Here is a 17,640-nt window from a genome sequence, read left to right on the forward strand (position 1 = left end):
CCTTGCTTTTTCCTAGATCACTTCAGTTTGCTGCCTTCCCATTTTTACTCCCCTTTATCTTCTTTGGTTCACATGTTTGGGTATATATCAGTTGCCTCAGTTAGGCTGTAAATTCCTTAAAGACAAGGATGTGGTTTTTCATCTTTGTAACCTTAGCCCCCAGCATAACACCTTAGGCAGAGTAGGCCCTTCAGTATATTGAATTAGATAGTTAAAAAACCATCTTCTAGAGGGTTGTGGAAAGACAGAAACACTATCTCTGCTGGTGGGACTGTGAATTGGAACAACCATTCTGGGAAGTGATGTGGAACCATATAATCGGAGTGAGTAAAAGGCCCATGTACGTTGGCTCAGAGATCCCACTGCTACTTATGTACCCCACGGAGGTCAGTGATGGGGAAAAAGGCACCCCACATGTATAAAAATATTTATAGCAGCCCTTTTTGTAGGAAATAAAGTTAGTACCTATTGCTTGGGATATGGGCTAAACAGCTAGGTGGTGCATTGAATAGAGTATTGGACATGGAGTCAGGAAGACTCATCCCTCTGAGTTCAAATCTGGCCTTAGACACTTATTAGCTGTGTGACCCTGGGCAAGTCACTTCACCCTGTTTGCCTTAGTTTTCTCATCTTAAAAATGAGCTTGAGAAGGAAATGGCAAATCACTCCAGGATCTCTGCCAAGAAAACCCCAAATGGGGTCACAGAGGGTCACAGATGAAATGATTGAATAACATGAAGAAGTGATGACAGTGATAAATACAGAGAAACATAGGAAGACTTAGGGACTGATGCAGAGTGAAGTCAGCAGCTCCATGAAATAGTAATCAGTGACTGCAATTGTGAAGAGCCAGAAAACATGAAGTGGTGTGCTTCGAGGTCGTAATAACCTCTCCTGGCTGCAAAGAAGAGACATAAGAGGACATGTCTCTCGGCTTTGTAGAGGTGGGTACTGAGCATGCCAAACAATGCACTTAAAGCTAGGTGGATACTGGTTTTGCTGAACTGGTTCTTTTTTTTTTGCCTTTTGGAGGGCAGTTGGAGTTAAATAACTTGCCCAAGGTTACACGGCTGGTTTTTTTTGTGTGGGTGCTAAGTGTCTGAGGCCGGAACCAAACTCGGGTCCTCCTGACTCCGGGGCCGGCGCTTTACTCACTGCGCCACCTGGCCGCCCCTAACTGGTTCTTTTTGTTGTTGTTTTTAATAAGTGATAGCTCCTTGGGAAGAGGCTGGAAAGGAGACTACAGTGAGAAATACAGGAAATGTAATAATGAGACATTGATACTTAAAAAAAAAGTATCCTCCTGGACCCTAATGGCTGGTAATGGTTTTGGGGGATGTTACATAGGGCTCAGAAGGTCAACTCAAGGTTAGAGCTGAGAGTGACTGTTGTTGGTGAGCCCCATCAGTTGGCAGAGAGACCTTTACTTCTTTGGTGTGGGTCTGCCTCTCCAGATAACTCCCCTTTTGCTGTGCTGTGCTGTCTTAGAGGGCTTGGGGTGGGGAGTGGGTGAGGAAGCCGGCTCTGCTCTTACCCTCCTTTTTGGGGTGTGTGTTGGCCTGACCAGATGTCTTTGGTGACCCCTAGGAGACCTGCGTGGCTGCCTTGGCCAGGGTGGAACGCACGGATTTCCTGTCCCCCATGTCCATTGGAGAAGTGGCTCACGTCAGTGCTGAGATTACTTACACCTCAAAGCACTCAGTGGAAGTTCAGGTCACCGTGATGTCGGAAAACATCCTCACAGGTAAGTTCCAGGCCCGTTGTTCCTAGTGTCTTGGTCTGTGGCAGAGATGTAACATCCCCTTTCTCCAGGGGATCAGTGAAAAAGGCCCACTTAGGAGTGCTGTGGAACAGGGAAGAGGGGAAGTGCTTTTCTCTCATTATTGTCAGTTTCTGATCTCAGGTGCTATTTCTCTGCACTCTGGGGGTGTTAGGTTGTGTGAAGAATTGTGAAGCCCAGAGTTGTTCTCTCCCTTGGAGGTGGCCTATTCTGGGCCCTTCTGGTTACTATTCTGGGAACCGGTAAATGAGACCTGGATTTGAGTTCACTGGGCCGAACCTTTGACTCTGCCTTGATCGGAATACTCTCTTCCTTGGCAGTGGTAACCATGGTAATGCAGCTTCGTCTTCCCACGTGGCAGCTGCACAAGGATGTGGTGATGGCTCTTACACACACACAGACACAGACATTTCCTTTTATAGCTGGGTTTTCAGCGATAAAAGCTTCTCTTCTCCTTGGCCCACTGTCTCTCCCCACAGGTACTTTTCCTCTCATTCCTAGATAAAGTAAGGACAGAAGTTCTCATCACAGCACCCACTGACTATCCCCTTATCACCATGATATTTATTAAATGCCTTCACCAAACGTTGCTGGGCTAGTCACTATATGGACAAGTTTCAGTTTGCCCCCTCCCAAATAAGTGTTAGCAAGAACATTCATAAAGCCAAACGTTGGCTCAGTCCTGCGGTACGTTTCTGGGTATCTGGGTGGCAGAAAGCTTTTTGTTGGTTTCAGCATAGCGGGCGATCAGAACGGAGCCTAGTTAATGGAACTACATTACAATGAATAATTTAGCTCAGCAAGGGCTGTGGGCAGTCTGCTGGCCTGAGGAGGCCGATGAGCTGACTCAGTGGGTGTGTGTGTGTGTGTGAGTTTCTGGTCTTCAGAAGAATAAGAACAGCTGAACAGGGGAGGGGTGGCCAGAGTGGCTCTTTCTGGCCTCTATTCTTGTGAAGTTATTTGGCGAGAGGTCTAGGGAGTGACCGACCATCTGGGGTTTGCCCCTTCTTCTCTAGTGCACCGTGGCTCTTTATTATATATCCATTAGACCATGATGTCTCCCTAGATCTGAAGCACATGATTTCATTCTTCCTGGCTGAAATTGCTTCTGTCTGAATAATTCTTTGTTTAGGTAATTGAGGGAAATTTTGGGGGAAGATAGCAAGGATACTTAGCTCTAGCCAAATAAGTCCCTTCCTCTAAATGCAAATTTATTTTTAGAGTTCATATTAAGAGTATGAAGAGAATGGCTTTAGATATATTTAATTTTCTAAGGGAAGAGACAAGGTGGAAAGAGGTAGAACATATTGGAACCCAGCTTTAATAAATGACTAGTTCTATTCCTAGATTAGTATAGTAGCAGCTTATATTTTAAGGGAGAAAAACAGCTGCCATTTTTTTTTTTGTAAGCAATTGGGGTTAAGTAAGTTGCTCAAGGTTACACGGCCAGTTATTTCTGGCTGTGGTGCTGAGTATCTGAGCCCGGATTTGATCCCCAGGTCATCCCGACACTGGAACCAGTGCTCTTACTCGCTGAGCCACCTGGCCACCCCTAAGCAATTGAGGTTAAGTAACTTGCTCAAGGTTATACGGTCAGGTGTTTCTGGGTGAGTGTTAAGTGTCTGAGCCCGGATTCGATCCCCAGGTCATCCCGACACTGGAGCTGGTGCTCCCACTTGCTGCGCTACCTGGCTACCCCAATAGCTGCCATTTCTATAGCCCTTTAGACGCATCTCATTTGAGCCATAAGGTAGGTGCTGTCATGATCTCTGTTTGATAGATGAGTGGAGGGGGCCTCAGAGTACTTACCCGACTCACCCTCCCATCACCCTGCCCACCAGGGCTGGAGTGGAGAGAGGAGTCTCTGCTTGTCCTCCATCCAGACTCAGGGCTCCTGCTGCTCTCTACCTTGCAGTCTCCAGCAGCCAATTAGCATCGTCATGGCAACTCTACACCATTCAAGTTGCTGGCATAGAAGGTTGCTGAGGTTTTAGGAGGTGTGGGAGCCATAGGCCTTAAGGGACGCTCATTATCTTGGATTGGGAAACTGCCCTGTCATTTTAGGCATCACATTTTCCTGTGGTCTCTGCTCTGGGAACAGAGCATTTAGGGAGTCATTCAGCTCTTTGTGCTGTGTGTACACAGCAGTGTTGGACAGCAGGATGAGTCTGGCTTCATGTTGGTCCTTCCTCAACCAGCTCAAACCTGCTCTGCCAAAAAGACCGAATCAGAGGCATTTGCATCTTGGCTTTCCAAGGCCACCTTTCCCCATGTGTCTTCAGGAACACAGTATGGAGCCCCCTTTGATGCTTAAATTGTCCCTGAGTATCTGCTTTAATTTTCTGAGGCTGTATTTCAGTCTCTCTAGCAGCTAAGGAAAAGTGTCTCCCTTTTCTATTATTTAAGGTTAAGACTTAGCAGCCTATTAGGTCTTCCATTATTCTGTAGATCAGGGGTGGGGGAAGCCTAGGGTCCTCAAGTGCAGCCCTTTGACATTCAGCCCCACCCCTGCTTTATGGGGGAGAGGGGGGCAGCTCCAGTTCCATGACCTCTTCCCCAGTGCTCCCTTTTTTACTTTTTTGCTCCCTTGTATGACTAAGTTGAGTTGAATTTGGCAGTGGAATGAAGAAAATGGCATTCTACCCCCTCAGGGTTGTTAGTTGTTTCAGTATCTGACCGTGACCCCATGGGGTTTTCTTGGCAAAGATAACTGGAGAGGTTTGCCATTTCCTTCTACAGCTCATTTTACAGATGAGCAAACTGAGACAAACAAGGGTTAGTGACTTGCCCAGGATCACACAGCTAGTGAATTTCTGAGGTCAGTTTTGAACTCAGGAAAATGAATCTTCCTGACTCCAGGCCTGCCTCTCTGTCCACTGTGCCACCTAGCTGCCCCCATTAGCAGCCCTAGATTTCAAGAACTGTTTTTGTTTGGTTTTGTTTTTCAAGGCAGTCAGGGTTAAGTGACTTGCCCAGAGTCACAGCTAGTTAAGTGTCAAGTGTCTGAGGCTGGATTTGAACTCGGCATCTTCTTGGTTCCAGGGCCTGTGCTGTATCCACTTGGCCTAGCTTCCCAATTTCATGAACTTAAGCCTGTGGAACCCCTCCTCATTTGATTCCTATTTCTCTGCTCCAGGGCTGCTGAATATCCCTTGAAAAAAATCATGAAGTTGAGCTGGTTTCTCCTACTGCAAATTTATGGTACAGAATCTCATTTGGACCCTTTTTACTGCTCTTATCAACTCCCATTTTCATTCCCCATAAACCTTTCTCTTCTCGCCATGCGCAGTGGTATATAGTGAAAGAGATCCTGGACCTGGAAACAGTCAAGACTTGATTTCTGAAGTATCTGGCCTTGCAGGGTGGCCACAGGCAGCCTTTTAACCTCCTTGAGCCTCAGTTTCCTCATATGTAAAGTTGGAATGATAATACCTGAAGTGCACATTTCATGGGTTTGTTAGGATCAAATGAAATAATGTGTATGGACCACTTTGTAATCCTGAAAGCCCTGGGCATATGTCGGCTGTTTATGCTGGAAGAGGTAGGGGCATCCAGCATGAACCTCACCGACCCTCCTTCCTTCGTTCCTCAGACTTCTCAGCCTCCTCTTCGACTTTTTTCTCCTTTCCTCCGGTCAAAGAAGAAGAGATCTTCTTTGTTAGTACATTACTGAGGCTACTCTCCCAACCTGGGCCCTTGAGTCTATTCATTCCCTCCACCTTCTCTAGGTCTCCTCCTCCACTAGTCATCCCTCCAAAATCTCCTCTGCTGTTGTCTGCCCATGTGCTTGGTCACCCCAGGTCTAAAAAAGCCTGCTCTTACCCCTCCTGCCCTACCCACTTACTGAACTCTCTTTCTTTCACTGGTTCACTTGTCAAAAAGGTTTCCCACACCTGCTGCTTCCATTCTTTGTCCTCTTTGCTTAAAGCCTCGCAGCTTGGCTTCTTCCCCCCACTCAGATAAGCTTTTTCTCTCCTTCTCCCTCTCCCCCTCCCCCCTCTCCTCCTTCTCCTTTCCCCTCCCCCCTCTCTCCACATCATTACAAAATTCAGATTCTCCTTGACCTCTCTGCCACTTAGGCCATTGATGACCTAATCCTTTCCTAGATACTGTCACCTACCTTTACTTTAATGACACTTCTTTCTCTTGGTTCTACCTTTTTAACTGCACCTTCCCCATTGTCTTCTTACCTCCTCAAAGTGACTGTTCCTCAAGTCTATACTTGGCCCTTTTATGTTCCTGCTTTGGCGATCTCACTTATTCCTATGTCTCTTTGTTACCTTTATGCCCGTATCTCTCTTTCATGCCTCTTTTTCTGAGCTCTCAGCATCTCCAGCTGCCTATAGGACATAGCCAATTAGTTGTCCCATTGCCCCTCCAAATGACCTAGATTGAGCTCATTATCTTTCCCCCAAGTCTGTTGCTATTTCTGACTTCATTATTTCTATCTTTAACACCAACATTAATTTGGTTTATCATGTTTGTAATCATCGACTCTTCCCTACTTTTTAAAGAAAATGTTTTATTGATGTTCTTTTTTTTTAGTATCACAGAGAAGCCTCCCTTGTAACAGAGGGCAGTTAAGCAAAATAGATCAGTGCATTGGGCATATTGGACACGTGTGCTTCATTCTACAGCTCTGACCAGTCTGCTGCCTGTCTGCTGAGAGAGGGGCAGCATCACTTCTCCCAGGTTCCTGTTGGTGTTGCCTTGATCAGAATTCTGATGCTTTTCAGTAAGGTTTTCCTGTACAATTTTATGGCCATTGTGACTGTTGTTTTCCTGGTTCTGCTCACTTCACTCCGCATCATTTTGTAAGAGTCTTTTCAGGTTGCCCTGAATTCTTCATATTCATTGTTTCTAAAGGCACAAGAATATTCTGTTCCTTTCATATACAATAGTTTGTCCAGTTATTCCCCGAGTAACAGGCAGCTTTGTTTCCAGCCCTTTGCTACCACAACATGTATTGCCATAAGTATTTTTTACATGTGGGACTTTTCCCTTTGTCCCTTGTCCTCCAGCTTGGGATATATGCCCTTAACTCCTTATTCTCAATCCCCCCATTTAACTAATCCATTGCCAAATCTTGTCATTTCTTTCTCCACAATATCTCTTCCAAATGATCGCCTCTTTCTCTTCATGCGACTGACCCCCTCGTAATCTCCCACCTGGATGATTGTCCTGGCCTTTTGGTTGGTCTCCTTACCTCCAGTTTCTGCTCTCTCCAATCCCATCTCCATCCAGCTGTCACAGTGATTTTTCCTAAAGTTTAGATCTGACCAGATGACCTCTCCACCCCTCTACCCCGTCAGCTCACTGTTACTTCTAGGATCAAATAGGAACCCCTCATTTTGGCATTTAAAGCTCTTCATGACCAGACACCCCTGACATCTTTCTAGTTTTCTGGCACGTTACTCTCCTTTGTGCATTCCAGATTCCAGTCAAGTTTGCCTCTTTTCTCTGCTCACATATGATGCACCATCTTCCATCTCCATGCCTTTGCCCTGGCTGTCTGCCATGCTCTCCTTCCTCACCTTGGCCTCTTCAAATCCCTGCATTCTTTAGGAATCAGCTCAAGTGCTGCTACTTCTGAAGGAGTGGTCCCTCCTGCTACTTCTGCCTTCCTCTCCAACGTGTCCTTTTGTGTACTCTGTATTCATCTTGTGTATACTGATTGGTAGATGTGTTTTCTCTCCTAGTCCAGCAAGAACTTCTTGAGGGGAAAAACTGTATTTGCTTTTTCCTTGAATTCCTAAAGCTTAGCATAGTGAGGGCTTCTTCATTGATCGTTGGATCAGAGTGCATGCATCGCTTATTGCCTTTTCTAATATAATTCTGAATTGCTTTCCAGACTTGTTGGACCAGTTCATAACTCCATCAGGAGGGCGTTAGAGGCCCTCTTCTCCCCAGCCTGCCCCAAAATTGAAGTTTTCTTTTGTTATATTTACTAATATGAGTGTGAGATAGAATCTCAAAGTTGTATCTCTTATTAATAGTGACTTGAGGCATTCTTTCATATGAGGATGGAGAGTTTGCATTTCTTTTGAAGACTTCCAGTTCAATCTCAAGTACAGGTCTTTTGGGGGCTCCACCTTATTTATTTTTTTGGGCAGGTATTTATAATCTTTTTATTTTAGACAAATACTAAAACTTAAACACATAGTAAGAAAAAAAAACATTATAAACTTAAATATAAAATAAGAAACGAAAAAAACATGTCATGTTCACAGCAGAACATAGAGGATTCAAAATATATAGCATTAACTTATCATTTCAAGAAAGCTTATATATTGAATACTGTGTGTTAAGTTGAAAACTGTCCATCTTTTCTTTTCTTCCTTGTAGGTTTTCTTTTGTTCTCTGCTGTACACTTTTTATTTGTTCTTTTCCCCGCTTCTTTCCACCTCCCTACCATCCCAAGGCTACAAATGAGCATGAATATATTTATGTATAAGTATTGATATATAAATACATACACATATACACATAAATACAGATATAAGCATACTTTCCCTAAGAGACTCTACTCCTAACCTTATTTTTATGTTTGTGCATATTTCTTCTTTCCTATTTCTCCTACCTACTCTACTTCCACCTGCTGCCTTGCCCTCCTGTTACTTAACTTCCCCTAACTCCAGCAATCACTCCCTTACCCTCCTATTCTCTTAAATCTAAATACCCTTCTTTAGTCCCCTCTTAACCTATTCCCTCACCCTCTGCTCTAAAGATCTCTTTTATCCTCTTCTCCCTCTATCCCCTTAGAGTTTTATTTCTTTTTTAGATTTAGAAGACTTTTTTATTCTTCTAGATGTATATGTATTTCCTTCTCTTAAACCCTTTCACAATGAAAGTAGGTTTCCAGAAGTAACAGCCCTCCCCCTTACTTCTTATATCAAATTAGTTATCAGCGTCTGTAGATTGCTTTTATGCACATTCTTTATACCTTGTATACCTTATCCAGGGCTGCGCAAGCCAAGGGCTTTTGCAGGTCAGCTTCCATCAGAGTGCATTGATAGAGTGTCTGCTATGTGTCAGGCTGTGCAGATGATTAAGAAATGTTTGTTGAAACTCTAAGGTGCCACCTTACACCCATCAGATTGACTAACTTGATGGAAAATGATAAATGTTGGAGGGGATGTGGGAAAATTGGGACACTAAAACACTCTTGATGGAGTTGTGAACTTATCCAACCATTCTGGAGAGCACTTTGGAACTGTGCCCAAAGGTTAATTAAACTGTGTGTACCCTTTCAAAGGCCCAGAAATTCTTCTACTAGTTTGTTTCCCAAAGAGATAAAAAATGGGGGAAAGGACCTATATGTCCCAAAATGTTCAGAGTAGCTTTTTGTGGTGACAAAGAAATGGAAATTGAGGGTATGCCCATCAATTGGGGAATGACTCAAAAGTTATATGATTGTAATGGAATATTTTTTGTCTGTGGTGTTTTTTTTCTTCCTCAACATGACTAATATGGAAATATGTTTTGTGTTATTATGTATGTATAACCTATATACAATTGTTTTCTGTCTTATGGATTGGGGAGGTGAGAGAAAGGAGAGAATTTGGAACTCAGAATTTAAGAAAAAGAATATTAAAAATTTTTTTACTTGCAGTTGGCAAAAAATAAAATATTATTTTTTAAAAAAGAAATGTTCATTAAATGAATGAATGAATGACTCTGCAGACAGAAACTTCCTGCTGCCCATATTCAGAATTTCTGTTTGAATTGTGGACAATTGTTTAACATTTATGTTAAACATAGCCAAGAGCCCCACTAAATTTTTGGTGAAGTCTTTTTCTTTATTTTTAAATTTATTTTCTTTTGAATTTATGGAATGAAACAAGCATTTCTATAACATAATATGACAAAAAAGATGATTACACATGACACTGCAAATCTGTTTTGTACAACTTGATATTCCTTTTAAATATATGATAAAGTCATGTAAATTTAATTTTTTCCTTTTCTTCTTCCCCTCCCCCACCCTAGAGATGGCTACCATTAGACACACATAGTTATAAATATGTAAAATTATTCTATACATACTTCTTTTTATCAGTTCTTTTACTGGATACAGATAGCGTCTTTCTTCTTATGTCCTATATTTTTAATTTGTGTATTTATAGTAGACAAAATGACTTATTTGCTCAGTCATTCTTTTTTTTTTTCTTTTTGGAGGGCATTTGGGGTTAAGTAACTTGGCCAAGGTTACACGGCTAGTTTTTTTGTGGGGGTGTTAAGTGTCTGAGGCCTGAACCGAACTCAGGTCCTCCTGACTCCGGTGCCAGCGCTTTACTCATTGCACCACATAGCCGCCTCTCAAAGTCATTCTTAAAACCATATTGCTGTTACCATATAAAATGTTCTCTTGGTTCTGCTCTTTCAGTATTTTGTGCAAGTTTTTCCATGTTTTTTTTTTTTTAAGGTCATTGAGCTCATTATTTCTTATAACATGGTGTTGTTAAGTCACTTTTGGCTAAAGTTATTTTTCTAAGAGTATGACTTTATTTGAAGTCATCAGCTAATGCAGGAGCTTTTAATCTTAGAAACATGGAAGACTTGTAGGATGGGTCTTCTCAGGCCCCCTAAAGTATTTACAGGCTATCCCATTGGCTAAATTACCATCGGCTCAGGTGTCCATTTGCTTGGTCCAAGTCCTGAGGTAATAATTTCACTTTATTGTGTGGGGACGGAAGAGAGTCCTCTTACTTTGATAGAATTTAAGTTGAGCTGGAGATTTCTGGAAGATTGATTGTACCATGTTCTAAGGCACAGCACAGAGCCTTTTGAATGGCTGGGCAAGGGTATGAATGCCCTTTCACTCTTGGGCCTCAGGATATATAGCAAGGAGGGTAGGTCTTGCCTGCCTGGCAGCAGGCAGAAAGGAAGCCCAAGCCAAATCCTTTGGGGTAAGAAAGAGTATAGAAATATGTTAATCACCCTCTGTGGGATTAGGGGTCTCCCAGGACTGCTTTAGAAGCCAACCCTTGGGGGAACAAGCTATCTGCCTGTTCCCGAGGAACTACTCATCAGGGCATCCACAGAAGAAAGAACATTTATCCCCAAGGCCTGTTGTCTGATTTGTACTGGTCTGCTGGGGTCAGCATAGGCCTGCAGAGCTGTGAATGAGAGCTGGAAGGTAACTTCTGAGAAGCCAGCCCTTGCTGCTGAGGACCTCAGAACAAGCTGCTCCATTCCAGGGAAAAGATGAAGCATGTCACCGTTTTTTAGGGATAGTATCAAAGAAATTCGCATTATTATGACCAGTAATAGTAATGGCATTCTCAACAGTGTTTGCAATTACTGTTCATAGTAATGATTTTGCAGGGGGAATGACCAGTTGTATAATTTCATTGGCATAATGAATTCCTGATAAGGAAACCCTTCTCTACCAGTGTAGACTATCACTTCTCCCCCAGTATAGACTATCACTTCTGTAATTGGGTCTTGGAGAGACTTGCCTGAGGCCCTGAGATTCAGGGACTTCCCCAGGGCCATACTTTGTCTCCCCCCCATACACTTTTCCTTTGCCTCCTTCATACCTTTCTTCTCTCCAGAATTCTCCTTGCCTGTAGCATCACCGCTCCCCCAACGCCCTTTCTAATTCCCTTTTATTTGTTGTCTTTTCCCACTAGAATGTAAGCACTGGGCATCCTGGATTGCTACTGCTTAGTTTGGCACATAGTAAGCATTTAAAATATCTATGAAAATTTATTTTTCATTTTTCATTTTCTTGTTCTGAACTTAACAACAAATATGTCTTTTTCTTTAAAAAAGCGCGCAAGTTTTACACAGTTGGCATTTGTGATTTCATGTATAATCCTCTCCTCTTCTACCATCTACACTCTGTCCCTTCTACCTTACTTCCCTCCCACCCCCCACCGAGAAAGAAAGGAAAACAAAACCCCTGTTACAAACGTGTAGTCAAAGAAAATTTCTGCATTGGTCATATTCCCCCAACAAGTCTCTGTCTCCTCTCTAGTCTGTCACCTTTCTGCCAGGAGGGAGGTGGTTAACATAATTTGTTCAGCCATTCCCCAAATGATGGTCACCCACTTAGTTACCAATTCTTTACCAAATAAAAAGAACATAAATATAATATAAATAATAATAAATATAAATAATAAAACAATAATGTAAATATTTTTGCATGTATATACATATGGGTGTAATGTGTGCATATGTGTATTTTCCTCTATTTGAAAAAATCTCTAGGGTATAGCTCTAATTTGGGTGTCACTAGGTCAAAGATTATACACAATTGAGTGCTTTGGGAAGGGACACATTTCCAAATTGCTCTACCAACCATGCATCATGATGTCAGTTTTCCTGCAGACTCTCCAGAAGTTGTTATTTTCCTTTTCCATCATCTTTGCCAATTGGATGGTTGTGGAGTGGAACCTCAGAGTTGCATTATTGTGCATTTTAAAAAATATTAATGATTTGGAGAATTTTTTCATGTCTATGGATAGTTTGGATTTCTTCTTCTACAACTTCTTGTTCATATTCTTTGGCCATTTATTTATTGGGGAATGGCTCTTACACTTACATATTTGGATCAGTTAATTTTCTATCTTGGATATAGGACTTTTATCATAAAAATTTAATGTGCAGATTTTTTCCCAGTTAAATATTCCCTTCTAATTTTAATTGCATTGACTTTGTTTATGCAAACATTTGTCAACTTTATGTAGTTAACTTGTTCATTTTACCTTCTTTGATACGCAGATCATACTTCATACCTACTACCCATCACCTAGTATTGTGCTATGCACATAGTCCAACATGCACAGCACTTGGAGCCCATCTCAGCTCTTACATTTACCAGCTGAGTGACCGTGAACAACCTCTATAGGTTTCCATATCTTCATTTTTTAAAATGGGTAAAAACAATACCTACCTCATAGGAATGTTGTAAGGCTCAAACAAGAAGCCATACAAAAAGCATTTTTTAAGCTGTAGAAAGCTTGACAATGGTGCTTGTGATCGTGATTACGGAGGGGCTCTGGATGTCATCTAACTTCACTCCTTACTTTGCAGATGAGGAATGAAGGCCCAGGGAGGAGAAGTCACTTATCCAGGGTCACAGAGAGAGCGAGGGATAGCTCAGTTTCAAATCTAGCCCATTTTCTACTTTCCACTTAAGGATGCTAATGACTGGTAGTAAAAATAGCTAATGACTTCTCTCTCTCCTATGTGTCCCTCAAGACCCAGAGGCCCCAGATCTCCTTGACCTCCTCCAGGGCCTTGTCTGCTATTCCATCTAACAGTGATCTCTTCCAGGGTTCCCGTTGAACCCTGCTAGCATTTATTGCCTAGGCCATAGTTTGCCACGTGATTATAAATTGTCTTGTATTGTTTCTTGTGTAGATATCATGATATCTAAGTTTAAAAATGAATTCTCTAAGGGCAGACACTGTATCTTACTCTTCAAAACATTTTTGAAATGGTGGGTTTTTTTGGGGGGGAGATACAGTATCTTTACATGTACAGGGCTATAATTTTTCAATAAAGCAGTGAAACATTTTCCTTTATGTATTATGTTCTCCATGTGATTCTGGGACCCCCTGAGTCAGTGTCTATTCACTTTCACAGCCCTGAGTCCCAAGTAATGACTCTGTGCCTGAACATACCAGATGGTTCATGAAATCAGAGCAAAAAACATTTAATTAAAACAAAATGCAAGGTAAATAACACAGTACTTCCCAAACAATATCTCTGTCAACTTAGCTCAGGAGGAAAGGGGTCACATTACCCTGAGCATGGTGTTAGAAATTAGTGTCTGTCTTTTTTTTTTTGCTAAGTCACTTCCCTTTAGATCTCTGTTGTGTCTCACACTTTTGTATCCCTTCCATAGCATGTACCATAGGACTGGGTCCGTATGGAATAGGCACTTGCAATATTCTTATTAACTGATTTTCATTTGACTGGAATGGCTTTTTAAAAAATTAAAGCTCTGGTTCAATTACAGAAGCTGAACAGGTAGGTTTTTTTTTTCAATGAAGGAACATGTTTCTTGTATAAAGTTTATGAAAATAATGTAAAGGGAAGACCCTTTGTCCCATGTGCCTGCTGTTAGTGGAGTCCTGGCTTCACGAACCATACCTTCCTTCCAGTCGGAATCCTTCATGACAAAACCATCGAACATTCACCCTGAGGCCGTTAAGGAGATCTTGACTGTTGAGAATGTTCCTTTGTCTATTAAGAGTGTCAGGATATTAAACTAATGTGGAAGTGATCAAGAGACAAAAGCTGTGGCCCCTGAAAGATTTTTAAAAGAATCTTTTCAGAATTACAGTTGTCTTTCCATGTTTTCATTGAGTGACTGAAGAAGTTTAATTACTGTGCTTTTCATCATTTAGTGTATGTGGCTCACTTTGGCCTAGAAGAGGTCAGTTCACAGTTGCTACGGGAACCAACTTGTCAGGAGAGTGCTAGCCAAGTCGAATGGTGAAGCTTTATTCCTCAAAGCAGGCTGTCAGATTCACTCTCAAGTCAAAATGCAGTGAAAGTATTTTTCCTTTTTATTCACCTATACAGTAGTTCTTGAACAGTGAGGGCACTTTCTCAAAATCACACAGTTGGGTTCAAGTCGAGTGGCTGATGTGCTGGCACATCTCAGGGGAGCTCTGGCTGCCTGCTTTACTTGTGGGCCTCTTTTTAATTGTGCAGCTGAGACTCAGCTTGATGCCTGGGGCTGTGTTTAGTCCAAGAAATGGATGTGAAAAGGCCTGTGATCAGCTTGGTGGAACAGGCTCAAGGTGGTCCTGGAGGCCTCCGCACAGAGAGCCCAGCATTCTGCTTCATCTCCTTGTTTATTATGGGCACCTTTCCTGTTCTTCTGCACGGTGGACCTATTGATTTCCAGTTAGCAGCTACCTAAAGCAGCCTTGCAAACATTTCTCCCAGATTGCCAGCCCCCTCAGATTCTGCTGTCCTTGGCTATCCTGAGGAGATGCACTTGGCCTAATTGTGACTCTCCCTGGGCTAGTGGGCACATGGCTGCTTGCAGAGATATCCTGAAGTCACACAGAGATGTCTCTCTCTCTCAACACCATCTGTCCCCTCCCCCTTGGCATGTTGTGCCCTGTGGGAGTTTTGCATATTGTGATACATCATTCAAAGGCACAGTTAACTGCCATCTTCCCATCTCTCCAAGAAGTCTGACAATAGAATTGGGACCTGCAGGAACCCGCCTGCAAATCCAAGTTTTCAGCATGACATTTCCTGCTTTGCAGAAGTTCCTGGGGTGGAGGGAATGGAACTTTGATGATACTGGTTCTCCATATCTCTAATTTTGTGTGCCATTGGTTTAGTGCACCAATGATTTTTTTCTTGCTTTCTAAAATGGTAATATCCTTCTGAGTCTGTCCTATCCAGGTGAAGAGGCTGTTCTGAGCACCCCAAGCCAGCTCTTCCAACTCTCAAGCAGGATAGCTGTCTGTGTGTCTGTGCATATGCTGCTCACTTACAACTGCCTTAGCCATTCACCAGAACTTAACCACCTGATTTATTCCTCTGTCTGTTTACGAGTGTTTGGGGGGGGGGGTTTGAACTGGGCAGAGAGGACTGGATCTGTAATGTTATCGGTATTGGGCCTCCCAGTGAGCAACTTCCTTCCCTGATGCAGATTGACATCTTCTTTACAATTTCAAAGATTCGTTTTCAGTCAAGGTGTGCTTCAGATAGTTTTCACATGTGTTGCCTATGATTCCAAAATGGTGAGGACAGATACCACAAATTGGATTTGAGTTGAATGAATGCCCATTGCCAGGTACATTCACATAGTCTTAGAGGCTCCCTTGGAGAGGTCAAGAATTGGCCAGGGTCATGCATGTGTCAGAGGTGAGATGTGAGCCCAGGTCTTCTCAACTCTGTGCCCAGCTGCCCTTTAGCCACTGGGCAACCCTGCCTCTATTTTACATATTTATTTATTTAATAGTATGTGTAATATGTAAATGTGTCTCTTCTATCTTTGAGTCTGATAGGCGATTGATGGTTTTCCTTTTGGCAGTGTTTACACTAGGAGAGGCGGGGGGGAAGAGAGGGGAGAAGAAATCTGTCAAAAGGCATCCCCTGTTTCAACCTTGTTATATAAAGTTCTTCAGCAAGGTATTTTGAGTAAGAAATGAAATGTCAGCTGTAATCTGTTTGTGAGGACATGAGTCTAATCTGGTGATGCCTGTGGAAGATGAACTCAGCCAGAGATAGCCTCTTCTTTGTCTCCACTCTTCCCTACAAGGTCTTCCTTGAGAAGGCCTTCTCTAGTAGGGTTTCTTAACTTCTTTTCCACTTGTGACTCCTTTCCACCCAAGAAATTTTTACTCAATCGTTGTATACAGGTATATAAAATGGTATAAAAATCAAGCCTTTACTAACAATAAATCATAAAGAAATTTCTTTTAAAACAATTCTTTGGTATACATATAGTTTTACCATTTATTAAAGATGAAAGCAAATTTGAGATGGATGTGCTTGGTTTTTTTTTGTTTGTTTTTTTAAAGCAATTGGGGTTAAGTAACTTGCTCAAGGTTACACGGCCAGTTATTTCTGGGTGTGGTGCCACGTATCTGAGCCCGCATTCGATCCCCCAGGTCATCCCGACACTGGGGCTGGTGCTCTTACTCGCTGAGCCACCTGGCCACCTCAGCTTGTTTGTTTTTACGTAAAGAATTAAATCTTGGTAGAGTATTTGATACTGATATTTTGGTTACTGTGCGTTCAGAAGAAACCTTTTACTATTGCCAATTTTTTTTGCAACTCCTGGCATTGTTACTCTACCCCATGTGGGTCTCAACCCACAGTTTAAGAAGCGCTGAGAGAATATGGCCTCTAGAGACCCTTATTCTGCTGTTTTCCACTGAACATGAATACATTAAGCTACAACATTGTTGGGAAATTCTCAGCAGAGACTTTGGAAATGTTTTAATAATTGAACTGCATTCCTGCAAAAATAGCAGCTGAGAACAATGCCTTCCTCTTCTCCCAGGGAATTGCCCAGAAATAAACGTGTAGCTGGATAGCACACAAGCCATGGGTTTCTTCTACGAGAAAGTTAACAGACTTGATGGGACTTTGGAAACCTGACCCATTGGATCAGAGCTATTTCTAGAAAGTATTTTTTAAAATTATCTTATTTTTCATGGGTGTGTTTTGTTTTTAATATTTATTTCTGAATATGTGTGTATATGCACACGCATGTATGTTCACAGGTGTCCCTTTTCTACCCAGCGTGCCATCCTTTGGAGGCAGCCAGGTAGAGTAGCACATAGAAGCCTGAGTAGACACTTCCTAGCTGTGGGACCCTGGGCAGATCATTGAGCAACTTTAAAAGGGGGGGATAATAATGTACCTCTCTCCCAGGGTCGTGGGAATCATTTGAGATCATGTTTGTAAATCATTTAGTGCACAACCTGACACATAGTAGGTGCTTAAATGCTCATTCCCTTCCCATCTTCATTTCCAGAATTAGTTGCCTGCTGCCTGTGTCCCTAACCACAGAGCCTCACTAATCCATCTTCCTTCTCCTAAGGTGCTAGAAGAGTGACCAACAAGGCAGCACTCTGGTATGTGCCCCTCTCCCTGAAGAACGTGGATAAAGTGCTTGAGGTCCCTCCGTTGGTGGTAAGTTGCCATCTGATTTCTTTCCCTCTTACATGCCATAGAGTAGCTAAGTTCCCTGAGCCCAGACTGATGGGGGGGGGGACCTCCAACAGCTGTGGGGCAGGTGGCCTTCGTGATGCAGCCCCAGACCTTCACCAGGATAAGGCCTCTGCCGGGCCTGCTTCAGTGACACGCTCAGAAGACACAATGGGACTTGGTTGTTCTTTGTCTTAGTGATCCTGAATGTCATCTCCCCT

The 17,640-nt window shown here is 42.6% G+C and overlaps 1 protein-coding gene across 3 annotated transcripts in view; it reads left to right on the forward strand.

Moving 5' to 3' along the window:
• The window catches only part of ACOT7 (acyl-CoA thioesterase 7), a 176,363-nt gene that overhangs the window by 61,766 nt on the left and 96,957 nt on the right, over window positions 1-17,640 (forward strand). For all 3 annotated transcript variants that reach the window (XM_069079553.1, XM_069079554.1, XM_069079555.1), the window contains exons 3-4: window positions 1,588-1,744; window positions 17,313-17,404. In XM_069079553.1, coding sequence (XP_068935654.1) covers window positions 1,588-1,744; window positions 17,313-17,404 — 249 coding nt within the window. The remainder of the gene's footprint in view (window positions 1-1,587; window positions 1,745-17,312; window positions 17,405-17,640) is intronic.

Source organism: Petaurus breviceps, unplaced genomic scaffold, assembly GCF_028583685.1.
Source record: "Petaurus breviceps papuanus isolate PSGF00001 unplaced genomic scaffold, PetGlider_PUasm1.0 91041, whole genome shotgun sequence".
NCBI classification, from domain to species: domain Eukaryota; kingdom Metazoa; phylum Chordata; class Mammalia; order Diprotodontia; family Petauridae; genus Petaurus; species Petaurus breviceps.